Below are 27,620 nucleotides of genomic sequence, written 5' to 3'. Positions count from 1 at the left end.
TTTGGGTATTTACCCATACAACTCTAAGCCAACTTCCCAGAGGTGGCTACACACTGTAGTACTCTTCACAAAAACTAACCTATCAAGGAAACCTATATGTCCAGTACCAGAGGAGTGAACAAAGAAAGCATGATGCATGTGCAGTGGAGTCTTCAGAAAGCAGATGTATGCTATTTGCAGGAAAATAGACGCAACTGGAGATTGCTTTGTCAAAAAAATTGAGCCAGTTTCAGAAAGACAAATATGTGATTCCTAGATTTTGTATAGATACATCAAAATCACATATGTATATGTGTCTACATGACATAAACATAGAAGTAAAACTGTCTAAGGCGGTGATTCTGAACCTGTGAATCACACACGATAGCCTGCATATCAGATATTTACAGTATGGCTCATAACAGTAGCAAAGTTACAGTTACGAAGTAGCAATGAAATAAAAATTTCAAATTAATTTATTTATTATTTACACAACACACCAGAAGAGGGCACCAGATCTCACCATAGATGGTTATGAGCCACCATGTGGTTGATGGGAATTGAACTCAGGACCTCTGGAAGAACAGCCAGTGTTCCTAACCTGTGAGCCATCTCTCCAGCCCTGCACTGAAATAATTTTATGGTTGGGGGTCAGGACAACATGCAGAACTGAATTAAAGGGCCACAGTGTTAGGAAAGTTGAGAACCACTGGTCTAGAGAAACAAAGAAGTCTGGGGTTGGAGGGGGAATACACACTCAATGTCTAATATACACAATGAAAAATACTTTGTTAAAAAAGAATTGTGTGTGTGTGCCTTTGCACTAACACATGTGTGTTTCATGTAGCTAAGACTGGCCTTGAACTCTTGATCCCCATTGGACCTCCCAAGCGCTAGCATTAAGGCCTGCACCATTACCACAGGCAGGTATGATGCACACACCTTTAATTCCAACAATGGGGAGACTGAGTCACATGGATCTTTGTGAGTTTGAGGTCAGTCTGATCTAAAGGGTGAGTTCTAGGAAAACCAGGGTTACATAGTGAGATTTTGTCTTAAAAAAAAAAAAAAAAAAAAAAGGAGGGAGGGCTAAAGTGATGGCTCAGCGCTTAAGAGCATGGCTGCTCTTCCAGAGCACCTAGATTTGATTCCCAGCACAACTGTCTTTAACTCAAGTTCCAGAGGATTTAATGATCTTCTGGCCTTCCTTGGCACTGAACTCAGATGGTACAAAGACATACATGCACACAGAACACCCACGATAAATAAATAGATAGATAAATAATTAAAAAAAATTAAAGCTAGCAAATGACTTTCCTGGGAAGTTGACCTCACTTTCTACTCCAATACAGGAGCCAGGGGGTGGGCTGGGCTGGCATCCTCTGGATATGCCCCTAAACGCAAGCTAATAGTGAGAGCCAGTTCTAAAACGAGCCTGTACGAGGAGGAGAGGAATTATAAACCCTGGGAGTGTTTCATGCCAGGCCTTGATGTCCCCACCAGGGTCAGCCAGGGTCTGGAAGGCAGATGCTACCCCGGCCAGCAGCCAGAGTGAACAGGTCCTTATCACTTTGGCCAGGAGGGAGCCCCAAAGTTCACTCAAGCTGGCACATCTCTAGGTGATGGGCTGATGGGAGACCTTAGGCTAAGGAACAGTTGTTCATCACCATCCAGTATGGCTAGAAGGAAACTGAAGAACGAGGTTCCCAGAGGGCTCTGCAGTCACAAGGCTGGCTTGTGGTGGATCTGGGATGGGAGCCCAGGTTGGAGAAGGCCTGTTCTGAGACCCCTCACCAGCTCGTCTAGTTAGCCCTTCGCGGCAGCCATGTCTACAACTGTTGGCGTGATCTCAGCCGTCGGCAGAGCGTCTGGACAGCCGCAGCCACACTCTGGGTGGAAGGTAGGGCAGGTGGCAGAAATGCTTCAGTTGAGGGTAGGGACAGAACAGGTGCCACCAACGTCCAAGTTTGCTTGTTTGTTTGTTCCTAAGGGCTTTGAGGAGTTTGAGCTCAGAGTTTGCATCTTTCTCTTGGGCACTCTTACCATTATTTATCCTCGGCTTTTTCTCTTTTCATTTTTACATCTCCAGTTCCTCATTTGAGCTCACGTAGTGTTCTTGGGTTGGACTCACCCATTCATAGGTGGAGGTGACAGTTGGGGTTCATCTCATCTCCAGCTATGTCTTTGGGCTGACATTTTCAACACAGAGCACCGTGTACCTACACCAGACACAGGTTCTGTCTACAAGTCAAACTCTGCCGAATTCTGTTCCTTTAGCAAAAGTTTGGGTCTTACAGGAGGTACTCGGTAAACCAGAAGTCATTCTGGGAACACTGGTGGGAGAACTAGGAAGTAAGCTCGCTCGTCCCACTTGGCATTCTAAGAGCTTTTCTCCTGTTGGTGTGAATAACCCGTGTGCGCTCTGATGTCGGGTGGGCTTGAAGCTGATATCCAGCAATTTGTTTGTTTTTCTTTCTTCCTTTCACGTGTGAGGGTATGAGACAGGGGTTTTTTTCTGTGTAGCCCTGGCTGTCCTGGAACTCACTCTGTAGACCAGGCTGGCCTCAGACTCAGGGAGCTCCACCTACCTCTGCCTCCCAGGTGCTGAGATTAAAGACATGTGCCACCACACCGGCTCAGGTTTTTTTGTTTTTTCTTCTTTTAGACATATTTATTTGTATATATGAGCACTCTCATATATACCTACATGACAGAAGAGATCATGAGACAGAGAGACCCCATTACAGATAGTTGTGAGCCACCATGTGGTTGCTGGGAATTGAACTCAGGACCCCTGGAAGAGCAACCAGTACTTTTAACCACTGAGCCAGCCCCTTAGTTTTTTGTTTGTTTTTATTGACATAAAATTCAGAAGCAAAATGAGGAACGAGAATATATGTTCAAGCTGTGCTTAAAGACCTCAACCTGAGAGATTTCAGCTTGTCTGGATTTTCCTAGGCAGGCAAAGGCTGACACCAGGCAGGTGAGCACCAAGTTGCCAGGACGGTGGCAGCATGGAGCCATCTCTCCAAGGCTTCTTATGGTTGGTGTTCTGTTCAGTGCAGTCGGGGCCCTGGGGGAGCGGTGGCTTGGGGCCAAGCTGGTGCTGTTTTGGCTGAGCTAACTCTGATTCTCAAGCCTGCCCCAACTCCTCAGCAGACTGAGCCTGCTCCTCCATTTCCCCCACAGCCAAACACTGTCCCCCACCAGGGGCTTATCAGGACTAATTAGCACATCTAGAACTGTGGCCAGCCAAGGAGGAAGAGTGATGAGTGCTTCCATGGACCGGATTATCCTGAAACACACACTGGCTGTCTTGACACAGTATCAGAGAGGACTCGGGGCTGGGCGGGCATCCTCCCACCTTCCACAGCTCAGGGCTGAGCGTATATTCTGGGTGAAGCTTTGGAGAACAAGCCTTGCTGGGAAGACAGATGCAGCTCTGACATTCCTGGTTAACCAAACACCACTGCTGAGGGAGTGCCTTCTTCTAGCCTCCTGCCAGCATCAGCAAGGCTCTCCCGCCACTGTTAAAGAAGTCTTCTGCCAGACGTCAAGACTCCTGTATCCATCTGGCGTGTGCGTGTGTGTGTGTGTGTGTGTGTGTGTGTGTGTACACTTGCTCTTGGGTCGCCACCTTCTTCCTTGAGACAAGGTCTCTCACCGAACCTACAACTTACTGTTTCTGTGGCTAGCTGGCTAGCCAGCTAGCATTCCTCCTGGCTCTGTCCTACATAGTGTTAGGGTCACAGGCTCCTGGCCACAGCTGGCTTTTACCTTAGTACTGGGGATCTGAACTCTGGCAGTTATGCTTGCTCAGCTCTTTAAAAATTAAAACATATATACATATATATATTTAAAAGAAATTATGTGTATAAGTGTTTTTCCTGCATATATGTATGTGTATCGTGCTGTGTATCCAAGGAAGTCGGAAGAGGGTGTCTGACCCCTGGAACTGGAGTTATGGGTGGTTTTTGAGCCATTGTGTGAATGCTGGGAACTGAACCCAGGTCCTCCGTAAATGTAACAACTGATGTTAATGTGGAGCCAGCCTTTCTCCAGCCGCCTCAGCCAGTGCTGTCACCGAGCAAGTCAGCTTCCTAACCCTGTCCTGCATCCGTCTTCAGGTCCTCCAGGTGTAGAGGTTCAGTGTCTGTGTGTCCCTTCTCAGGCTGGATCATGTGATCACGGTGGGTAAGAGATTCTCAGATTGGCCCAGGGCTTCTGACAAGGAAAAAAAAAGTCACAAAATCCTTTGCCCTCATTTCCGATGCTTTCCGTTGGTGTCCAAGCACAAAACATTATTGTATTGTGAAACAATTGGATTCGTTATGAAAACACCTACTCCGTTAAATATTTGAAAGTAGGGGGAAAAAGGGAAATCGATGGGGGCAGGGTGACCTAAGCAAAATTGTGCTCCAAGATGAGAGATGGGCAAGCGACTTGGAAATCCAGCCTTCCAGACCAGAGGGAGGGATGGTGAGGAAGCCAGAGCCTGGAGCTAGTGACGGTCTGGGCCCCACCACAGTGGATTTTTCCCACCATTGTGTGCTCCCTTCCCGGTTGGCAGCCCTGGGAGCGTCCCGGGGGAGGCCGGACTTCAGGCTAAAGTGGTGTTTGTAACCTTGTCATTGGGAATGATGTCGCAGGTTAGTTACACAGGCCCTGATCGATGGGGAAGGCAGCAGCAGATCAATAGATCCCATTTCCGGGGAGAATTCACCCGTGGTGACCTGCAGGGGGTCAGGTGGTTCATCAAAAGAAGGCTGGCTTGAAGGTCTAACGCGTCTCTTCTCCGTGCTGGTCTCCTCTTGGAGCTGTAGCCAGTAACAGGCGGGTAATAAACTACTTTTCCTTGAAGAGATCTGGGGAGATGGCCGTGGTACAAGGGACGGAAAGGTGGCCTCCGATCCTCTGGGAGACAGAAGGCCAGGATGGGGGCGCGCTGGGCTCCCTTTCCCGAGCCTCCCCAGCAGAGTAGAGCAGCCCTCCCAGGCCTCGCAGGGCTGCAGCCCCTCGTCCGCCCGAGCCCCTCCCCCGGCCCGGAGCCCCTCCCCGCGCTTCCCCTCGCCGCGCTCTCCTCCCCTCCCCTCCCTTCCCTGGCCGCCCCGCCTCCGCCTCCTGCGCCCACAGCGTCGGCCAGCGCCGAGCCCCCAGGAGCCCGAGCGCGGCCCAGGGGCGCCGCCGGCCCCTCCCCGGCGCGCTGACAGCAGGCCCGGCCCCCGCCCGGTGCCCTCGCCGGCGGGACACACCCCCGGCCCTCCTCTGCGCCGCCAGTTCCCGCCGGCCCCACCGGGCGGCAGAGAGAGCGGGCCGGGGAGCGCAGCGCGGCGGCGCGGGAGGGAAGGGGCGCGCGGCAGGCCCGCGGGAGCAGCCCGGGGCGCACGGAGCCCTCGCGCCCTCCACGACAGTCGCCTGCCCGGGAGCCGCGGCTGTGGGTACCGAGAGCCCGGGTGGGGAACGGCGCGTGGGGCAGGGGTGGCGCAGAGCCGCGGGCAACGGGAGAAGGAGCCGGAACCCGGCCGGGATGAGAAGGTGACGCCGCCGGGGGGCGCCACTCTCTTTGTGGGGAAGATGCTCGCCTACTGCGTGCAAGATGCCACCGTGGTGGACGTGGAGAAGCGGAGGAGCCCCTCCAAGCACTATGTGAGTACTGCTTCCCCTGACCCCGGCGGGGGGGGGGCAGTACCAGAGATTCACGCTCCCAGGGGCACCCTTGGCTCCGGAGTTTGTTCGCAGGGCTGTGATCTCTAGGGAGGTCTTTTCTGTCCTTCCTCCACTCCCCTGTCCCGGGTTTCTTTTTTTGGCATTGCAATTGGCAAGTGGCTGCCCTTGTCTGTTACGACGGTGAAGTCATGTGTCCGCCCGCAGCTTGGATGGATGGAGGGGGGAGATTTCGTCAGCCCCTTGCGGAGCAGTTCCTTTCGGGAAAGAGCATCTTCGCCGCGCTCCCTAGGGGCACGGGACGCTCACGCTCACTCGGCCCGGGATGCTTTCAGTTGCTTTGACCGGGGACCCATGCTTCTCTTTCTGCCTTCCACGTTTGCTGCTCTGCCTGCACCGGTTGGGGTCTGGGGACAGAGGAAGCGCTTTGCCACCCCCCCCCTTCCACTCTTCGCTTCGAGCTTTGATTTCCTTCTTAAAACCATTGTATCCCGCGGTGTGAGGAGAACTGTGGCTTTTCCTTTTATCCCTCCTCTGGACGTGACCCTTCGCTAGGGTCATTTCCTCGTAAGTGATGCTCTGACTCCAGACACGAGTAGGCAAATGTGGTCTGTGGTCTCGGAGGCACGGTTGACTGCCCCGCCGCCCCTCCCCCTTCTTTACCCAAACTTAATGAGAAGAGGCTAGGGTTGACCAGCTGGGTTTCAGAGTGTGTGACAGTCCCCTTTCATCTCAGCCAGGCCTGTCTTCCAATCCTTCACACCTTTGGAAGTAAACACTGTCCTTGCTGCCTGAGGATGGCTTGCTGAGCTTTGGTCCTGGACTTGAGATAGAAGAGAGCCACAGTAAAGGACCCAAAGCTCAGAAGACTTGGGGATAGTAGGGCAGCCTCTTACTTGCAAATTAGGATTTAAGGGAGCATTTAGAATGCTCAAGGCATTAATTTTAACAATTAAAACAGGCTGTTGGTTGGTGCCCTAGATTGCACATTAGTCTCCGAAGTGCTTTTTATTTCCCTGTTGGAAGGAGGCTGGGGTTTGTGGTGTAATACCAGCCCGGGGCTACTCTTTCTGTTGGCATCGCAGCTGACCTGAAGACAGGGTTCTCTGCAGTTGACTAGTGAGGCTGGATTCAGGTTGGGAAGGAGGTTGAGGGGTGAGAGAGAGAGAGAGAGAGGTGGATTTCTGTGTGTGTGCGTGGGGTGTGTGTGTGTGTGCGGAGGTGGGGATTCCCTGATCCACAGTCAGGGATCCTTTCCAACTGTGTTGAAAGCTTCTACAAAAACAAAACTCCTCTAGGGGCTGAGGAGGTAGCTCAGTAGGAGAGCCCTTGACTAGTAAATTTGATGCACTTCTATTCTCAATCCTAGAATAAAAAGGGAAAACTTGGGCTGCTGGTGGCCACCTGTGTCCATTTGCTCACATCCCAGGGTTAAGCAGGGCGCCAACATTCTTGACCTCTTTTGGGGGGCACTGCATGCTGTTATAAGGATTCTTTTTTTCCAGCCTTCAGGTGAGGCCCACACTGCTTTCAACAGATGGCAGTCTCTGCCCTGAGACCCTAGCAGGTGCTTTTCCCGTGCTGGATTTTACGTGAAACATTGCAGTTAGTTCTAAGCAGCTAAGCCGGAGATTACAATGTAACGCACACTGGCTACAAAGTAGCAGCCAACAGAACCAAGACCCTGCTCTGGAAAGCATTGAAAGGCAGGATAGGCTAGTGTTTGGTCTTGCCAGGCTGGCCTACCGATTAACTGTGCCACATTATGCTCGTTCTTTAAAACTTCATGGACCTGGGTGTCCTTATTTTGAAGGAAAATTTTTAATTATTTTATATGAACAGGCGTTTTGCTTGCATGTGTGTCTGGGCACCACTAGCACGCAATGCCAGCAGAGAGCCATGAGAGACTGTAGGATCCCTGGATCTGGAGTTAGAGACAGTTGAGCCGTCATGGGTGCTAGGGATTGAACTGGGGTCCTCTGGGAGAGCTGCCAGTGCTTGTAACTGCTGAGCCACCTCTCCAGCCCTTGTTTCCTCACTTTTAAAGTGAGGATAATAACAGTACAGGGCTGTCGGGAGAATTAGATGAGAACCTCCCTGTGAAAGACATAGCCCAGTTCTGGGTACATACTAAGCACTCGGCAAATAGTAGCTAACTGTTGGCGAGAGTCTGACTGAGAAGGTTTTTGAGAAGTAGCTATTAATGGTCTGGCTGAGAGGAAGAGAGACTCGGTGCTTTAAGATTGATAATAAAGTGTACTGTGTGGGAAATACAAAAGAAGTCCTGTCTACTTCCCTTGAAATGATCATTTCCTCCCTTTCTGCAGACAGAGTGTTTCCTGGGTCATCTCCACTTCCGTGTGAGAATGAATGGATGATGTGATTCTTGGGGTGGAGAGTGATGTCACCTAGCAGATGGGATCGCACAGAGTTCTGGAAAACAATGAAAGGAGTGTGCTATACGATGAGGCATTGTGGAGCTGGCCAGGGCGGGCCCTTCGCGTACAGATGAGGGAAGCGGGAGCCAGGTGGGCTTCTTACAGGGTGGCTAGTCAGAGCACTGAGGCTAACTGGCCTCTAGCCTGTGGCGCGGGCTCTGTCTACTGAAGTCACCCAAAGTCTGGTTGAAGTTGACAAGGAAGAGAGAGGCATCATTCCGCATGTGGGGCATTGATACAGGGGTGCCCAATAAGTGAAAGTGTAATGGGGCTCTGAGGAGGTCCCCTCCTGTTTTGATCCTTGTATAGTAGATACCCCACACAGGAAGGGCAACTGTTGTGGATAAGGCACTCTGGCATGGTTATCTGGCAGGACAAGTCACACTCCAGTCACCTATGTCCTGGTAAACTCTACACTGGAGAAGCATGTCCCCTTCCGACCTCCCTGCACTGATGGAGCATGCTGAGCCAGTGCCTTGGTGAATTGCCGAGCAGAGGTTTATACGGATGTCCGCGTCAGCCCGGGCTTGCTGGTGAGGGAGGCTTGGAGCCATTCAGGAGGAGCAGCACTAGCTTCCAGAACACTGGGAATGCATGCAAAGGTTCTCTCAGGACACCGAATAGAGTGTGTGCGCATCCTCACGAGCACGGGCAGCTGTAGTCAAGGTGGGGGTGGGGGTGTCTGGTGCTCTGGGTCTGTTTACGAAAGGCAGACAAGTGGCCTCCATCCTCCATCATGTGCAAGGTGCAGCCGGCCCTTGGCTTCCCTCCTCTCTGCCAGCCTCTGTCTGGAGGGGGGACTGGGAAGGGTGAGCAGCTGTGGCTTGGGTGGGCCTCCCTGGGAGCTGGGCTCCTGTCCTACCTCTCCTGAGCTGTTCCTTGGGAGACCTTACCTAGGTAAACTGGCTTTGGCCTCAGACCCTTTGTCTTTAAGATGGCCCTGCAGATGCCAGCTGCAGGGCACAGCTGCCTGCGTTGGAGAGTTTCTGACAGGGTTGTGAGTTCAGAAGCAGAGTCCTTTGCACTCAGGGGTGTGAACAGGTGTGTTTTGGGCCGTATGGTGGCCGAGAGAAGCTTGTTTATCCAAGCAAAGGGGACGCTATGTCTGTTTGCGTTTGGGAGTTGTCCTGCTTTCACAGTCATTTCCTTTCCTGAGTGTTTATTTCAGACAAATACCAGTCGTGAATGCTCTGATCCTCCACAGGACTCTAGGGAATGCAAGCAATAGCCACTGTCAGCGGCTACCTTCCATGGTGCCCAACGCTATGGGCATGCTCTCCTGGGAACCAGAGCTGCTGTACTGTGTGTGTGTGTGTGTGTGTGTGTGTGTGTGTGTGTGTGTGTGTGCGCGCGTGCGTGCGCGCATGTGTGGGCAGGAGAGCGTGTGCTGCCGTGAGCCTTAGTACAGATGGATTGACCAAAGCTGGGTGAAGTTCACTCGTTGCCTGCGATTCTCACTTAGCTTCGGTGAGATCTAAATTCTCTGAAGAAACAGATAGGAGGTTTATAAACACAGGTTAGTTTATCTCCTAAACTCAGGCTTATCTCCCAAGGAGAAGCCCAACACAGGGCTGTTCCCTCTTCGAGAGGAGTTAGTGAGTCCAGGCAGAGGCCTGTGTGACACTGAGAGGGTGACACAGGGCGGCATTTGAGGGCTGCCTTTCTGGAAGGGTTGCCCATCATGTGCAACGCACTGGCTCTGCCTGGTCGTGGAGGGAGTTCTGGGAGAACAGTGTCTGTCTCCAGTGACTCCTGGAAAGGCGGATGAAGGGCGGGCCCATGAAATAAATAATACATTTTCCCTGCATTTAGATCACCACAGATTTTGGTTGTGGTCCGGGAGCAGTGTTTTTAGGAATTGGCACCGATCTCATTCATTTGTCTGCTCTTCATTTTTATCTTCTAAGGTTGAGATTATCGTTTCAGCCCACAGGAGTGAGAGGTACAGCCTCAGATTGGAAAGAGCCCCTCTTTAGAGCCTTGCCTTTGGAAGAGGTGATATTGCACAGTTTGGGGTTCAAATACTGCCTCTGGCACATCCTAACCGTGTGTGTGTGTGTGTGTGTGTGTGTGTGTGTGTGTGTATACCAGTGACTCTGGGCTCAGTATCCTCATCTGTAATCTCACAGCACTGTGAGGTAGGAACAGCACTGTGGGCAGCCACTGTAGCTGTTCTCATCACCAAAACACTGAAGTACATCTCAGAGCCCTGGGGGACACTGAAAGAAAAGGCAAGACTAGGCAAAAAGGAGGGCCCAGCTGTTGAGGGCCCTGTGGGACGTTGGCCTGCTTGCTCTGTGGAAAGCACCCAGCATACATTGACCCCAGTAAACAGAGAGCAGCTGTTCAGACCTGGAGAGGCTCCTGGCTCAGCACAGGGGCCTAGTGGTACATTTCTGATGAGCAGAGAAGAGAAAGAAAGTGGGCTGGTAGAGAAGAGGGGTTGCTCCAGCTAAGGACGAGAAGGATTCTAGCCAGATCACACACAGAGCCCGCACTGTGCCTGCTCTCCATCTCCCTGATTGTGGCACACACACACACACACACACACACACACACACACGGACCATTTCATCTCTGTAGAGGGAAGTGATCTAGGGGTGATTCACAGGGCTGATGAGGCTCCCTGTTCATGGAACAACCAACCACATCCTTCGAGACCGTTGGGCCAGAGAGCAGAGCCAGCCGTTTTTCATGGCTCTGTTCAGAGTTGAGGATGAGGGATTTTTTTGGGGGGGGTGAGGGGTGGGGGCGGGTGGCAAACCAGGGTTGGAGTCACCATGTGGCAGAGGGGAGGGGAAGGGAAAAATAAACCTATTTGATGTCAAGTGTGACCGGGTCCAGCTTCAGAAATATGAGCAGAGCTATTGGATTTTCCAGAGAGCTATTCTGGGGCCAGCTGAGTTAATGGGCAGTGGGGCCTGAGAAGTAGGGAGTGCTGGGGGAACTTCTGACTTAGGGTTTGCCTCACCATCCCTGGAAATTGCCTTCTAATTTCCTCATCCTGAGTCACTGACCAGTTTCTTGGCCAGAAAAGTCTAACTGGCAACTCTGTTCCCCTTTGCTTCCTAATTAAAGAAAATAAAACAAATAATAGGGTTATACATACGGCAGTCACACTTGCTCGCCTTGAGTGCTGAGAATCCAGGAAAGGGATAATGGGTTGGGACAGAAACCCTGGGGACAGGAAGGACAAGGGGTGTGTGTGGGAAATGAGGTGGAGATTCTGGCTTTGGAAATAAGTTCTGAGTGAGGGCCAATGGTGTTCTCTGCCCTGACAATTGCCAAAAATAATGGAAGCTTCCAACAGGGTGGTCAGTGTTTGGACAGGCAGATCTCAGGGATTGAGTTACCTCTTCCTGGTAGGGCTGCAGGACGTGAGCTGTAGGCGAGCAGGTGAATGGAGAGGTCAGGACCTTGGACTAGTGGGCCGGCCACTGAGAGGCCTTGGATAACCTCAGGCAAGTCGCCATGGTAGCAGCAGGGACTGAGTCCTGCTATACATACACACACGCGCACACACACAGTGCTGACCAGAGTCCAGCCAGAACCTTGCAAAGCATAGCAAGCAGGGTAGGAACTGACCTGAGAGTCTGTGAGGGTCAAATATGGCAACAGTGCTGAAACTGAGGGCATCTTATCTGGGCTTCCCAACATCCATGTCTGGGAGGAGAATTTTATAGATGTAGAAATGGAAATTATATGTGGTTAGGATTTACACTCAGAGTATTCTGTGGTAGGGCTGTGTGATTTTCACCTTTGCCCCTAATAAGTTGGTCAGCTGCCAGCTGATTCCCCGTCAAAACTGAATGAGGATGAAATGACAAGCAAATCCAGGCAGAATGTCCTGAGGGATGAGAGTCATGCAAGCACTGGGATACCCGGATTGTCATCATCACTTATGGCCACGCCATATAGTACAAGTTACTTGTGTCTCTGTGCCTCCGTTTCCACATCTGCAAATAATGAAGAATGTAGGTGGAAACAGGACCTAGTCCCGTGGTATTCAATGAGTTCATCCTCATAAAGATTCTAGCACAGTGCCCAGGTATCTGAAATACAAGATTCATATCTGGTTCAGTCCAAAGCTGCCCAGAGTAGGAGGGACTTCCCAAGAACTGGGGTTTCCAAGGGAGGCAGGTGGATAGAGAAGGCAGCCTTCATGGTAGGGCTTGGGAATGGTTGGCTGGGAAAGACAGAATCAGAGGCTGACTACCAGAAAGCAGTCCTGGGAGGCAGGAAAACAGCGCCCTGCCCGAGGAACATGCAGGGAAAGTTTACACAGAGCCCAGTTTGAGCGTGGAGAGGAGAAAGGAGTGTGTGGTAAAGATCAGAGTCAGCTGTGAGGCCCTCTATGGTAGCCAAGGGGATTCAGAGCTGGGTGTGCAGACACCTTAGAACCTTGATCTTCCCCCAAGGGATGGGGACAGAATATGCAGATTGGCGGGGTGGGGGAGGGCTCAGAACTAGCTGCACAGGATAGGGAGCTATCTCAGTCAGGAAAGTGTAAGATAGATAGATAGATGGATGGATGGATGGATAGATGATAGATAGATAGATGGATAGGTAGGTAGGTAGGTAGATAGATAGATAGGTAGATAGACAGACAGATAGCTCTCTAGTTAGACAGCTACATAGTTGATTTTTTTTTTTGAGGACAATAGACTGTCTTAAGAGTGTGGACTCATCAGGTCAAGATGTTTGCCACCAACTCTGACAGCCTGATTTTGATCCCTGCTACCAACATGGTGGAAGGAGGGAACTGATTTTTGCAAGTTGTCTGTGACTTATATCTGAATGCATGTGTACACACATGCGTGCGCACATACAAACGTACAGACACGAACAAGCACACACACACAAGTGTAATTTTTAAAAAAGTGGGTGGTGCCTAAGAAACAGCATTGGAGGTTGACCTCTGCCCTCCACATACAAATGCATGAACATGCATGTATAAGCACAAACAAAGGGAGAGAGGACGGGGGTGGTCTGGCTGTAGGGTTGCTTTTGCTGCCGGGGCCAGCACTAACATCTATTCCTGGGTCTGCTTTGGGGGTTTTGAGTCAGCTGGACCCCAGCCCCTCTTGTTTATAGCCCTTACTCCTGATGATCACTGTCACAAAAAAGTTGGTTGTACCCAGCGGGCTCTTGGCAGAGTGGCAGAGAAGTGTGAGTAGGTCCATTTAGGAGTGAGGCAGTGGCTGCTTCAGATCTCCACTGAGTGTGAGTGTGTGTGTGTGTGTGTGTGTGTGTGTGTGTGTATGTGTGTGTGTGTGTGTGTGTGTGTTTGTGTGTGTGTGTGTGTGTGTGTATGTGTGTGGTGCAGGACAGAAGCAGCAGCATTTCAGAGGAATAATTTTCACCTGTACTGCCTGGTGGCAAGAAAAAGGCGGGGCTTGCCTTATGCCTGGGGCCTGACTCTAAACAGCTCAGTGGGAGCCCAGATAGCTGGCCCAAAAGTCCCAGCGGCACTGAAACACCCACCCTCAGAGCTCCGTTTTACATACAGTGGTTCATGCCACCTCTTCATCCATCCGATCCCCTGCTATATACTCATGCGTTTCACAGCCTGGTTCTTTAGGGGGGTTGTCCTAATAGAAATAACTAACGGTTAGGAATACCAAAAACCCCACACATTTAAAACTGCTTCTTTGACAGTTTCATACAAGTATGCAAAGTACTGTGATCCACCCTCCTCCCCCTCTCCTCCCTCACTCCCTGCCAACAGGCCCCCTCCCATCTTCATGTCCTTTTTTTCCTTCACTAGTGTGTGGATGTGGGGCCATCCTTTGCAGCATGGGCTACGCACCAGGGGCCGCAGCTAAGAAAACTGACTCCGAGAAGGCATCCACAGTCAAGAGCATCTCAGCTAGGGGTGGGCTCTCCTGAACCCCTCCCCCATCCGTGTTAGAATGCTGACTGGTTTGATCTTGTGCAGGTCTTGTTTTGGTAACCCTGACTCTTATGAGTTCATGAGTGCAGAAGACAGTGTTTCCCAGCATCCTCCCCAACGTTTAGCTCTGTGCGTTCTCTCTGCCTAGTCTTCTCATGATCCCTGAGCGCTGGTGGTGGTGATGGTGTATAATACTTCGTGTGTGCTAGGGGATAGTCTCCAAACAGCCTCAGACATTTCAAAGCTGGTGCCAGCATCCACACAGGGGAGGGTGTGCTCCTCAGGGAGCCCGCACAAATCCCTAGACACCTTGGAAAACAGAAACTGCACCAGCGGAAGTCCTGAACCAGGTCCCAAGGCTCCAAAATCTACCCTGTCTCCACAGAGATTCCAGCTTCTACATGACACATTTTCCTCCCAGAATGGCCCTAAGGACATCTACTCTGAGGCCAGGGTGCTTGGCTTCTCAAACTGTGAGACTTCCCTTGTGTCTCCTTCCCCCTTTCACGATCTATTTGGCGATCTGGATATGGCTCTTGCCTTTTGGGCCTGCCTTGAGGAGGTTAGGGGCAGGTATGAAAGATGAGCTCCGCAGAATGTACGAGAGGACCCCTGATTTCCCAGGCTGGATCTCAATAATTTGGCACAGGCACTATTCTGACTGAAAGCCCTTCTGGATACCTTTGGACTTTCTCAGCAAGGCTCACCTGTCCAGCTTCTTCCTAAGAAGGGTCACAGCCAGGGCTGTCTTGGGGACACCTTAGGCACTCAACGAAGATCTTGTAGAGTAAAGCCTCTGAGACTACTTTCTTCTTTTCACGCCTGCCACAGTTACCTGAGGGAGGAAGTGACACCCAGGTGGCTGAGTCAGCAAAGAGGAAACAGCTGCGCTTTCTGCCCCTCCACTGGGCTTTCTTTGGCCCTCTGCTGTCACTTCCCTTTGTCCAGTAAGGAAATCACCCTCCCCAATCCTGGGCGGAGGCACACACGGGATGGGGCCGAGTCCTTTCCTCTGTGTGCACTAAGTCAGTGAGGGGATCTGAGCCGTGGCTGGGATCCCTGAAGCCCGGGTGACCTTCAGACCTGTGGGAAAGCCATCACTCTTATCAGATGTGCCCACAGCTCCAGGGAGGAAGGGGTGGTGAGGGTGGATTTACATCCTAGGTGGGGTAAGGAACTGAGGGACCCTGGGCTGGTTTTGAACCTTTGTCCTTTACTGCGCCTAGTAGAACGCCCTTCGTTATCAAGTAATCTACTTACTCAGATGGAGACTTTGACCTCTGTTAGGTTGCTGCCAGTCACTGCACAGCTACCATGAAGTCTACCAAGCCTCTCACTTATAATCAGAGTTGCCTTTCCAAAGCCAGAGGACTTAGGACTGCGGTTTAGATAGTGCGGGCTTCGCTGTCGGTAAAGCACGCATTTGGGCTCGTTCGTCCCTTCTCCTGGCCTGTGCCTGGTCTCATCCTGTCACTGTACTTCACACACTTGGACCCTCTCCAGGGCTGCCCCAGAGGTCATGGGGACTTCTGCTGCCCAGCGTGCTGCCCTTCTATGGAGCATGTCCCTTGCTGGAAACCCTGCCGCACGGCTTTGCCTACCTAGGGTTCTGCGTGAATAGGGGTTGTCCCTGTCCTTTGAAGTAGCTCCTTTGTAAACTTCTCAGGGTAGGCCCAGGCCTGATCCAGCTTTCTTCTGTTTCCTGGTGGCTGAAACCCAAAAAGCTATTTTAAGGGACTTGCCTGTGTGGGAGAATTTCTCTGCGTGACAGCAGAGGAGGAGGAGGCCTCGCTGCCTGGCACAGGGCTGACGGTGAGGCTCTGAGAGGGAGGCTCCCTCCTGAATTCTACCTCCCAGGCAGGGGCTGGGCTTCAGCACAGATACCGGCTCCTGGAGGGGAGACCAGCTCTTACTGGTGAGATCGGGATACGCAGACACAGCTGCTACTTCAGACCCCAGTGGGTCGGTCTCCTGATCCTTCTCACACATAGTTAAAGTCACACAGAACAATGTCTGAGCTTTGGTTTCAAGCTGGGATTAATTATTCACGTTACTCATCTCTCATTGGCAGCTTGAGCAAAACAGCTTCATTTCTCACTGCGGTTTCTGAGAGTGGTAGCTCCCAGGCCGTGGGAAGTAGCTCACTGAGTTAAGAGAAAGTATACAGGGGAGCCCCTCTAAGTGCAGCCCTGGACTAGGGTTCGGTCCCTGGTAGTTAAGCGGTGGAAGCCAAGGTTTCAACCCAGATCTCTGCAGTAACAGAGAAGTGAGTTTTCTGCTTTTTACCAGAGAGTTGGTGGGATGCTCCAGACAATGCGCTGCCCTGGGAGAGGGTCAAACCTCACTAGGCTGGAAGCATCCGCAGTGGGGGGTTAAAGTAGCAGCCCTCCCTGCATCTTTATGTTTTGGTCCTCATGGTTTTCCTTGGTGTGTTCCCGAGGGCATCTCTTCCCTCCTGTGTGGCCGGCCCTTGTGGGTACAGAACAGAATGGTGTCCTGCTCTCGTAAGGAATGGGGTGACAATAAAAGGAAAGTCCTGCCGTGGGTGTCCCATGGCTTTGAAGATGCCCCTTCTGCTAGCTTCCTAGGCGGCCAGAGTCTAAGGAGCTCTTCACATGGGACCCAGACAGAATTCCCAGGGTCACAGGTGACACAGCAGCTCACCTGCCCCTCTGACCTCCTCCGAGGTCACAGTGTGGTTGCAGCTGGTAGTTGAGATAAACTTGAGAATGGCTCAGGGTTTTATGTATTGTCCAGAGCCGCTTTGAATCCAGCTGCCAGGGGCTCTTTGTCCTTTCTTTAAGATGATGACTATCATGGCATTGTGGTTAGGATCAGGGGATACTTTAAGTCCCTGGCACTTTTATCCTGATGTTTGCTCAGGTAAATCCAAGCTGTGGGAACTAGAGTAACGTTCAGAGAGACTTGGGTGGCCGCGGGCAGAAGTAGAGGGTAAGAGAATGTAGGTGCGAGGTTGACAGCCTCTCCCACCTGGGCTTAGGCCCTGGCCTCTCACTTGTTTGTTTCACTTGGTTTCCTTTCTTCAACTCCAAGTTTCTGTTGAAATGATGATGATGATGATGATGATGCTTTGATACTTATGTCATATGGTTGTGACTCCACGTTCAGTAAGTGTAAGCTGTTATTATCACCCTTCATGATTTTGTTCAGTTTTTGTCGCCTTCTGGAAGCTCCCCTGACCTCACATCTAAAAATATTGCCTATGAGGCTTTAGGTTTTTTTTCTCAGCTCTTAGCAAGCTGTTAACTTACTCATAGTCATTCACCATTAAGTATTTGAGTGTTTGCTATGTTCCAGCACCGTGAGTGAGGGTGGCTGCGAAGCTTTGCCCTGGGCGGTTGATAATTCTGGTGGGAGAAGGGAAACAGTATACAAACAAAATAAATACAAATATATTGTACGTTAGGGGGAGAACTAGAGCAGAATAAGGGATGCTGGGGAGGCTGTTTTGGATGTCGCTGTGCTAGTGTGTAGAGGAGCCAGGGCTGGCCCTCTGTAGAGGTGACTTCTGACTGGGATTTTAAAGTTGAGGCAGTGAGGCATGAGAGTATTTGAGAGAAAGCAGTTGAGGGAGAGGGACCAGCAAGGGTCCTAAGGCAGAACTACCACCACCCTTTCCAAGGAGGAGCAAGGAGGCTGGGTGTTCAGAGCCATGTGCTCAAGCCTGAGCTACAGAGCAGGGGTGGAGTCTCTGTCCCTCCCATGCTGGGGGTGGAGTGCTCAGCTCTGTACCGATGCTTCCTGGTGGCTTGATGAAGACTCAGACTGGCCAAAACCCTGCTTAGGGTTGATTCTGACACCCCTAGGGAGACACAGTCTCAGTCAGCAGTGGAACCCCAGGGCCTCAAAAGCCTCACACTGTCTGGGGAGATTTATCTGCTGCAAGGTAATCATATACCTGCTGCATGTGAGGTGCTGCAATGAAAGGCAGGAGCAGGAGGGTTTGTGAGCGACCATAGCGCAGGGTCTTTCACTCCCCTGGCATTCCAGCAGATGCTCCAGGTCCCCACGGGCCCTGAACTGGTGTGGTAAACCTGTGTACTGAGGCTTCTTTGCCCTCTGGAAATCTTTCGTCTCACCTCACTCTTACTGACCACAGCTGTAGACTCTGCTGGTTTGGATGTCAAAACACACATCTCTCCCGTGTGCTGCTGTTAGTGATGTCAAGATGCTCACTGAAAATATACGTTCTCCTTGGAGCAGATAGACCTATAACCTGAGAACCAGGGCTCTCTGTTAGTTAGCTCCTCATGGACTAACCTGGGAACCTACACCTACCATGTGATGGCCAGGGAAACTGTCTTCCAGGGGGCTAAATAATGAATATAACAATGCCAGTGACAGCCAGTCTGGTGTGCACCCACTTTGCTAGGCACCTGACTCATGTAGTCCTTTCCACAGCCCTGTGGGAAAAGCACAGCTTGGTCCTTGCTGTGCCGCCAAGTGAGCAGAAGGCGGCAAGAGCTTGATTTACCAATGGTCACCAGCCAGGAAGAGGCAGAGTGGGGAACTAAAGCCAGGCAGGGTCACAGAATCCTCTGGGAGCTCCCTAGCCTTCCAGAGAATCCTCCTAGCCCGCCTCTCCAGCCTGGCTGCAGCCTAAGCTGGCTGCACCTAGATCTCTACTTGAAAGAGGGAAGCTAGCAGGCCTCAGGGGAAGAGGACAAAAGCCACAGGAGGCCAACCTCACTCCTTCCCTAGACAGGAAAAACCGTTTGCTATGGGAACTCCGCACTGCAGGGGGTGGCTTTGTTGTGTGAGGTTGTCTTCCCGGGCCATTTACAAGTCAGGGTGGGGACCGTGTTGGTGGAGGCCCCTTTAGGGTGTCTAGCAAGATACTTTTGACACCTAGGCCAGCAGGAGGAAGGCCAGCAGGTGGCTGGGGCAGCGCTTTCCCTGGGAGAGGGAAGCTGACATTCTACCCTGCTCAGTTTATCTTTGGAACCAAACAGGTCTTAACTAGTCCTTGGGCCCCAAAATAAACAGCAGCTGTTGTTGGCTTCCCCATTGCTACCGCCAGTCTATCAACAGCCTTAGGCTCTTGCTTGGCCTTGCCGCCTTTGGGCTCAGTAGCTCTGGGTTTGGGACCATTGGCCTTGCAATACAGATACTACCTCATTGGTGTGCGCACTGGCCTACCTTCTCTCAGGCCAGATTGCCACTCACTGGCAACAGGCCTTTCTGTCCTAGGATGCTCCCAGGATCCATAGGGTCCTGTATCACTTCAGCTTTTGTCTTTGCCACTTACTCTCCTAGTGACCCTCAGCAGATAGTGTAACTCTGAGGCTCAGCTTCCTATGTAAAAGCAGCTAGTGACGGTTCTGTTGCAAGATGTCATGCCACAGTGCAAGTCTTACACACGCATGCGTGTGCACACACATACACATACACACACCTCAGATGCAGTGTGTTACAGATTGGCCTCAAGCTTGTAAGGATGACCTTGGACTTCTGATCCTCCAGCTTCCTCTTCCAGAGTGCTGGAATTCCAGGCCTACACCGCCAACCCAGACTTCAGCAGGGCTTTGTACTAGTCAAGCTGTCGGCCTTCTCCGTCCCTGGTACAGTTGTTGAAGACAGACCACCTGACTTGAGGCTGAATTTTGCCCCTTGGTAGCCTGTGGCCTCTGGGGAGCTGATGGCGCGTCGGCACTTTGACTTTCTTGTCTGTGAGGAGAGATGACAAACCACCTTGGCAGTGAGGGTTAACTAGGCTAATGTGTACAAATAGAGCACTTGAAAGTGCCAGGTGGAGGAAGAGCTCTGGGTTAGGGTAAAGTCAGCCTGCTTCTGGGTTGCCTAGTAACCTATGACATCATCATGTGTCGCCCACCAGGTGTGTGGCAGACGCAAGCTATAAAAGGACCAACCCGCCACTTTGTCTCTCTCTCTGACCTTCCTCTCTTACTCTCTCTTGCTCTCCTCTTGCTTGTTTTCTGGGGGCCCGCCACGTCTCTCTCTTCCCTTTTCCTCTCCATCTCTCCACTTCCATCCTATACATCTCTTTCATATAATATTTATTGTGTTCGTGGCATCATTTTAAAATAAATACTATCACTGGGGGCACAGAGCTGCATATTACAAGAGGTTCTTCTCCGGTGGAGTCAGGCACCATTCACTTGTGTGCAGCTGAGAGCTGATTGGCTGGGTCTGGGCTGCTCAGCTCATCTTGGCCTTCTGCTTGCTTTTAGCCTTCAGGGTTAGGTCTTGAAAGATTTACAAGAATCCCCATTAGAGCATTCAAACAGAGACCTCCTCATTTGCAAAGAGAGAAAAACAAACAACAATGACAACAAAAAAAAAAAACCTCACCTAACATTTAGTCCTGAGTGTGTTTGGCCCAGGTGCCAGGTGAGCACCCCAGGCTCCTAGAAAAAAAAAATCTTCTGATTGTGTACTCTTCCCCAGGAGCCTGGCCCTTTAAGAGAGGTAGCAGGCATGGTGTTTCACTCCCCCCCACTTTTGGTTCCATTTTCAACACCTGAGTTGCTGCGCTCCCTGGTAGACAAGGGAAGAGAATGAGGCTGTGTTCCAGGGAGAACTGAGAATAGCAGTTCCAGGCTTTGCACCCAGACTGCCAGTTCACAGTTGCTCCAGCATTCCTGCTGTGTGGTCTTGGGGAAGTCCCTTGGTGGCTCAGTGCTTCACTTGCCTCTCCTTTAAAGGGAGGTAGAACAGAACCTCTGGCGTGGCGTCGTTGGGGAGATGAAATGAGATGGGGAAGACAGTACTAAGGCCTTCAGTCCTACCGTCTCTGAGTAGACACAGCAGGTGGAATCAGCTTCCCAGAAGCCCCAGGGTCTCCAGGGCCTGCTGAGCATATATTTAGAACACTTGAGAGGGCTACATGGTGTCTATGACAAAGGCATCTTGGATGGAGCCTGTGGCATGTTCTGGGGGAGGGTGACCTTAGGTGAGGGACTGCCAGCCCTTTTCCTAGCTGGCTGGCTGTGAGCTGATGCCTCACTCTGTTCACTCTGCTTCCTCAGATGCCTGGGCCTTCCTTGTGGGGCTGCTCTGAGAATCATTGACAGCATGAAAGCATGCAGGAGGCTCTTTGTGATAACCATCCAGCCAGCTGTAAGGTGTGAGGGGGGTCTTCATGTCAGGTAGGGTTCGCAAAGACCAGGGAACTTGCTCTGTCCATGGAGATAAACCTGGCTGTGGCCGTGGGAAGGTGAAAGCGTGTTCTCAGCATGTGGGGTGTACTTGAAGGTAATAAAAGATCGAAGTTAGCATGTGTTTGAGTCCATGGTTTAGGTCTGAACCCAACTAAGGCTGCAAACTTCTCCTGTAGCAAGTGGTGGAGCTAGGACTGAAAACTCTGTGCCTGAGGGACGCCAGACCAGACACTTCTGTATGGTGGCTGGCCTTCCCTCTGTCACAGAGGAAAAGAACATGGCTTTTGCAGGTCTTTGACTATAAAGGGAGGGAGTTTCTAGAGTGAATCAGGATTCAGTAAGTGGAAGAGACTTGATAAACAACATTTTGGGGGCTTGTCAGGGATGGGTGTAGCCATCCCTGTAGCAATGCAGGCAGATACCGTGGAAGTGGGGCCTCTGAAATGAGGGCCTCTGACCTCTTACAGGCTCACTCCAGGAAAGAAATCAACAACAACAAAAAAGCTCTGGGAGAGGGTAGAGATCCAGCCTGTGCACAGTAGTCAGGCCGGAGGAACAGTCTGAGGAGGCAGTGAAGCTCCTGGCTGCTGGCCTCTGTGCCCACGAAGAGACATGCTTAAGGGAGCCACTGTGTTTCTTGTGAGATTCCTGTCTGCAAAACAGGGAATGAGTTAGATGTCCTTGTTGGCTTCAGACTCGGGACAAGCAGCTGAGGTGCCTTTTGAACCAAGGGGGACCTGACTTCCTGGTTCTCCCAGCATCCTTTGGTTCCCACCTGCTGCAGGGCATGGCTGGCATACTTCACCCTCTACTCTGAACCCTCCAGCCCAGGGGTGGGGAAGGGACATCCCCCCTCTTCTCTTACCACACTTTTCTGTCTCCCTGTGCATGGCGACATTCCTTGGTACCAGAGAGCTGCTCCCAATAAACCTGCATTTATATACTTTAACTTCTGTTGAATTAGCTCATTTCACCAGTGGAAAGAATGATCACATATCAGTCATGAACACTAAAAGCTTCCTGGGACAGTGTTTGAAACGATAGGGAAAACAGGTGCTATTAAGAGGGTAAAAGGATTTTCGAGAAAATAAAAAAGGAGTGTTTGTACGTGTGCATGCTTATGTTTGAGTGTGAAATGGTGCATGTGTGTGCTAGGTGATGGGGGGACGGAGGTGTGTGTGTACTTATTGATATGTATCTATGTCTGTGTTGTGTGTATGTGTATGATGAAAGCTGTTGGGTCACACTGTTCCATGTCATCTTCTCTTCCTCGGAGCTCCCTGTCATAGGGCTAAGGAGTCCAGCAGTGCTTAGATTTTGTATAAAGGGTCTGGCAGTTCCTTCTTTCAACTCCTCTTTGTGCAAGGCAGGGTTGCACTGACCTCACCTCCTCGCCCTTTGGGAAGTCAGGAAGCTGAGGATCAGGCTGAAGTCAGCCCTTCAAGTAGAAGAACAGGGACTGGGCCAGCCTGTATTATCCTGTATTATCGCTTGCCCAGAAGAAGGTTCGTTCTTTCCACCCAAGACACCAGCCCTGGAAGCCTGATGCCTAGCTGAGTCAGGAAAACCTGTGACCATAGGGCTGTGAGAAAGCAAGGGAAGACTGGGGAGTGGCAAGAAAAGGCTGAGGAGGCCCAAGGAGAGGACCCTGTGGGAAGCCCGAGTCAGTAAATAAGGTCGTGTATTACCTGAGAGTAAACGTCACCTTCTTCCTGAGTGTGCCGTTGGCATCCACTGTGTGGTCTAGCCTTGGGGAAGGAGGAGGCCCAGGCCCAGGCTGTGTCAGTGGGGATTCTTGGAGGGAATGGAGGGTGATGTTTGGTTAGTGTGAGTTCTGGGCAGGCAGTAGTGGGCCTCTGGAGTGGCCCAGCTCTTCCAGCTGTGAGAGCAGAGAGTTCCAGAGGAGCTGCAAGCACAGGGGACACTCAGCCAGGGCATTTGGGTGTTTGTGTCCCGGAGAGGCCCTTCCTTGACCAGCCTGCAAACCACTCCTCGGTAGAAGCAGATAGTCCATGCTTGTGTTCCCCAAGAATTTTTCAAAGGCCGCTTCTGCTCGCCTTCACCCAGCTGTGGGTTCAGCATCAGCCAGGGTTAGCTCCGGGAAGCAGGGGACTCTGCCATGCCAGTCTGTACATTTCAAAAGTCATTCTGTAATGGGAGAGCAGGCCGAGTGTATTAGTGTTTGTCAGGAAACGCTGAGCCTTGTATTGAGTCAGTTTAGGTCGGGATGTGGCTTCATAGTGCCCTGGTCACGAGTGGCAGGGCTTCTGGAGTGAGAGACCCAAACCAGCCATGGGAGTTGGGGCATGGGGTTTGCTTACTCCCCCTTCCTCCAGTCTCAGTTTCTCCCTCTGTAAAATGGGGCAGGGTTCATAGATAGAGTCAGAGTGGCCTTGAAATGATACCAGTGGTAGGATGGTAGGTGCAATGATGCATATGCCTATAATCTCAGTACCTGGTGGCAGAGGAAAGGCGATTAGGAGTTCAAGGCCAGCCTTAGCTGCCTGGAATACCGGAGACTCTGTTTACCTATGAGTACATTTATCAACTCCTACACAAGCAAGGGTCATCTGAAAAGAGGGGCCTCGACTGAGAAAATGCCTCCTGCGTCAGAGTGGCCTGTGGGCAGGTCTACGGGAGTCTTTTCTTGATTAATGATCGATGGGGTGGGTGGGGGGAGCCCACTGTGGGTGGTAGGAACCCTGGGCGGGTAGTTCCCAGTTGTATAAAAAAGCAAGCTGAACAAGCCCTGGGGAGCAAGCCAGTGAGTGCAACATTCCTCCCTGGCCTCTGCGTCAGTTTTGCCTTAATTTAACTTCTTACCCTGCCTTCCCTTCACAATGGGCTATAAGCTATAAGGTAAAATAAATCTTTTCCTTCCCAAGTTCTTTTTAGAAACCCAACTAACACACCCTCTCTCCAAAACACAAGAGAAAGGGGGAGAAAGGAAGGAGAAGTGGGAAAGAGATGGAAGGAAGGAGAGAATGAATCAATTGTAAAAACACAATAAACAGCAGGTGCTGATGTCCTCGTGGACCTAGCCATGGCAGAAGCTAGCCCATGTCAGTGATATCAGCCATCCCACTGTACCCCGGCTTTGAGACCGAATTTGAGATAGAATTCCCATAATGCACAATTGGCCCATGAAATCTGCATTGCTCAATGATTTATAATTTTCACAGCATTACACAACTGCACTGTGATAATCAGCTGCAGAATATGTCATGATATCTACCCCCCACCTGGCAACTGTTAACGCACTTTCTGTCTTTGGACTGGTATCTAAAAGACATCACTTATAAATTCAGTCATCTGGTATGTGGTCGTTCATGACTGGCTTTCATTAGGAAGTACTTTCATCCATGTCACCTCTTCGGATGGCTTGCTGGGGGTGCTTGATTCATTCCTTGGGGCACAGATCTTGGCTATGACTAGCAGGGCCAGCCCTTGGATGCGAGTGCAGGCTACACTGGAGCTAACCCCGCTTCCACTGTGGACCGTTGCCCCTTCCTCAGCCAGCACACTGGAGGTTGGGTCTTTCAGTACAGGTCCTGCTTTGCAGTTTATTCCCAGTACTTCCTGCCATCAGAGCTGGCGGGGGAGGGGTGGAAACTGCACAAGGCCTCCCCTGATCTGTCCCCCCAAGGGACCTTCTTTCCGGTAGGGGGAGGGGAAAGAGACAGAATAGCATCTTTATTTGTTTTTAATATTGCCCAACTCCCCCAACCCCTTTGCTGAGTTCTGGTCAAAGTCCCCATAGTTTTGGCCAGATTCTCTTTCCTTGAGACGCAGGATTGTGCGACTTCTCTCTCGGGGGCGGCAGATGGGGAAGTCCACAAGTGCGTTGGGTTTCTCCTCTAGCTGGAGCTGGGCCAGCACAAAGCTGGCCCATCCTTTAGGGAGCACTCAGCTGCAGGTAGCACTGCCCAGGCAGAACCTCCTGAAGCATATGGAAACGCGTTACCTCGAGTGCCTCACAGTTTATACTGGGTGCTGTTCCGTGAGTGATCCCCAGATCTGTGGGAAGCTGGGAAGAGGTATTGCGTTGGGGCTTACCAGCTCTGACCCTGGGCCAGCTTAGTGCCTGGTTTGGGAGCAGAACCTAGTGTTGAAGCTCTGATCGAGACTATCGGAAGACCCTGCCCTGCCCTCTGCACTCGCCAGCTCTCTGCTCCCAATCCATACCCCTCTCCTGTCACACACTGTGGGGGACGTGGCAGCCTAACTTCCGCTCACTCCTTCAGACCAGGGCAGGCAACTTTCAGTTACATGGCCTTTTTCTGTACTTGCTAAGCTGTTTCCACCGTCTGGAGTATGTGCTTTACCTGCCCTGTTCCTTCAAGATACCGTTTGAATGTCTCTTCAAGAGTCAGGTGAGGGACACAGGCTTCCTCCACAGGTGTGAGGCGTTTGTACCAGGCACCCTATGGAGAGCGGACGGACCGGGTCCTGCACTTAAGTAAGCCCCAAACTAATAGACACAAAGTTCCTGTAGGACAAGGGCTTTGCTAACCCTTGAGCAGAACGCTTGTCAATATTTGCTGATCCTGCCTGACTCGTGGCCCTGCCTGATGTGTTTGTTGGCTATGTGCTGGGGTTTTTCCAACTAGGTGCAGCTAGATAAATTAATCTTGTTTTACAGGTTTTTTTTTTTTTCATAACTATTACAGAACCCAAATCCTCTCTGTTTTCCCTGTTAATCTGACCCTTCCTCCTTCCTTTTTCTTCTTCGGTGTCTACTCTGATTTATTTAATCTAAGCCCGTGTAGCCCCCAAAAACCGGCTGTGCAGTTGGCATAGTTGGTATTGTACAATCGATTCTGTTTGGTCACTTGTGTGTGTAAGATCCTTTTGCATTTTCTTCCATCTGCTCCATTGCTTTTGACGCTTTGTAGCATTCTGTACCCATATGCACCACATTTTCCTTACTCTCCTCTTGATGGACACTTGGGCAGCCTCCAAGGCTCTCTAATGCAAATATTACTGTGGCAAGCATCCATGCACGCTGTAGCCTGTGTGAGCTCCGCAGATTTCTCTAGCATGTAGACTTAGGGGTAGGATTGCTACCAAATGACTCAGTTTGGGTAAGTGCTGCCATGTTGCTTCTCAGGTGCCCGTTTATATGTAAGGCCCCACGCCTCCCTGTGTGCTCCACCCCACTCAGTAACTATCCTCAGACCTTCTCAACTGCTGGCACTCCTCCCCAACCAATCCAATCCAGTCCCACTGGATGACATAGTAAATTCTAATCTCTTCCTCATTCCTTCCCAGTCCATCTCCCTTGTCTACAATGAAAGTCCTTTTTATAATTTTCCACCCAGGTCTCACTAATGGGACCAGAAACCTAAAACCTTCCATTATCTGAAGAAACACAGCCAGCTTTTCAAAACTAAACCTCCTTTGTTTTCTCCCTTAATCTGAACTAAGCCCTTCCTATCTTCCTTTCTCCAACGGGCCTGGAAGCCTCTCTGGCCGCTTCTGTAGACTGTGCAGGAAAAGCTGAGAGTGTTGCTTCACCTGGAAGGGTAGGGCTCCAGCCCTCCCTGCTGCCTCCTCCACCTCAGAAGCCAGGTTTGGCATTTAGCTCTGTTTAAACTGTGCCCTTGCTTATAGGTTGAAATTGACTGGGTTTATCTGCTGGTGCTAATTGCAGGAAAGAGTGCTACAAATGCTCCCCAGCTGCTGGCCTGAGCCTGATTCTCAGTCATAGCTCTTTTGTGACATCTGAAATTGACTATTGTTGGTTTTGTTTTTTGTACTTCTACTTTTTATTATTAAAAATTATATTTCTTTGTGTTTATTTTTAGTTTTTTCGTTTTATCTGTATGAATATCTGCATATCTGTGTGTGTTTGTGTGCTACATACATACCTGGTGGTCCAGGAGGCCAGAAGAAGACCTTCGATCCCCTGGAACTAGAATTAGGTGGTTGTAAGCCAAGGACATGGGTGCTGGAATCTTGCTCAGGTCCTTCTGGAAGAGCAGCAAGCGTTTTTAACTCCTGAGCCGCCTTTCTGCCTCCTGTCCTTGATTTTATTTAGCCCCGTTTCAGTGAGGCTTAAACATGGTGTTGGATCCGGTGTTACGTGCCTGTCCTGTGTTTGTCCGAGTTCTCCAGTTACACTGTGAGCTGTGGACAGCCAGCCTTAGTGTCTTCTCCCTGCTCCCAGCCCCCACCTCGCTCCACAGAGCTTTTCACTTAGCAGATGCTCAGTAAATACTTGCTGGGTGGTTGACACAGATTACATGCTCTCCATCATCTTCAAAGGCTAGGACCAGACCATTAAAAAAAAATAAACAAAATCTTTCTTTTAAAAAGAGGCATTACCTCCTGCCCTTCCCTTATAAATGTTCGTTTTAGTCTCATTTATTGCTTTTTGGGATAGGGAGTCTTAGGAGGGTGACTCAGAAAGCCCTTTTAATTTAAGAGAGACATCATAAATCACACCCTTTACGAAGGGATCAGATGCCTGCGTGTGCCCCAAAAGTGGGCTAGGAGCACACA

At 51.0% G+C, this 27,620-nt stretch overlaps 1 protein-coding gene across 3 annotated transcripts in view; it reads left to right on the top strand.

The window, feature by feature from the left end:
* Positions 1-4,836: 4,836 nt before the first annotated feature.
* Sh3pxd2a (SH3 and PX domains 2A) overlaps positions 4,837-27,620 on the top strand; it is a 204,687-nt gene continuing 181,903 nt past the window's right edge. For 2 of the 3 annotated variants that reach the window (XM_021640216.2, XM_021640217.2), the window contains exon 1: positions 4,857-5,625. In XM_021640216.2, coding sequence (XP_021495891.1) covers positions 5,554-5,625 — 72 coding nt within the window. In that variant the 5' untranslated portion in view covers positions 4,857-5,553. Of the gene's footprint in view, positions 5,626-27,620 lie in introns of all 3 variants that reach the window. The other variant, XM_021640215.2, reaches the window with a different exon arrangement.

This window comes from Meriones unguiculatus, chromosome 1 (assembly GCF_030254825.1).
Source record: "Meriones unguiculatus strain TT.TT164.6M chromosome 1, Bangor_MerUng_6.1, whole genome shotgun sequence".
NCBI lineage: Eukaryota > Metazoa > Chordata > Mammalia > Rodentia > Muridae > Meriones > Meriones unguiculatus.
The sequence above is the reverse complement of the archived record's forward strand: the minus strand, read 5'-3'. Positions and strand labels throughout refer to the sequence as shown.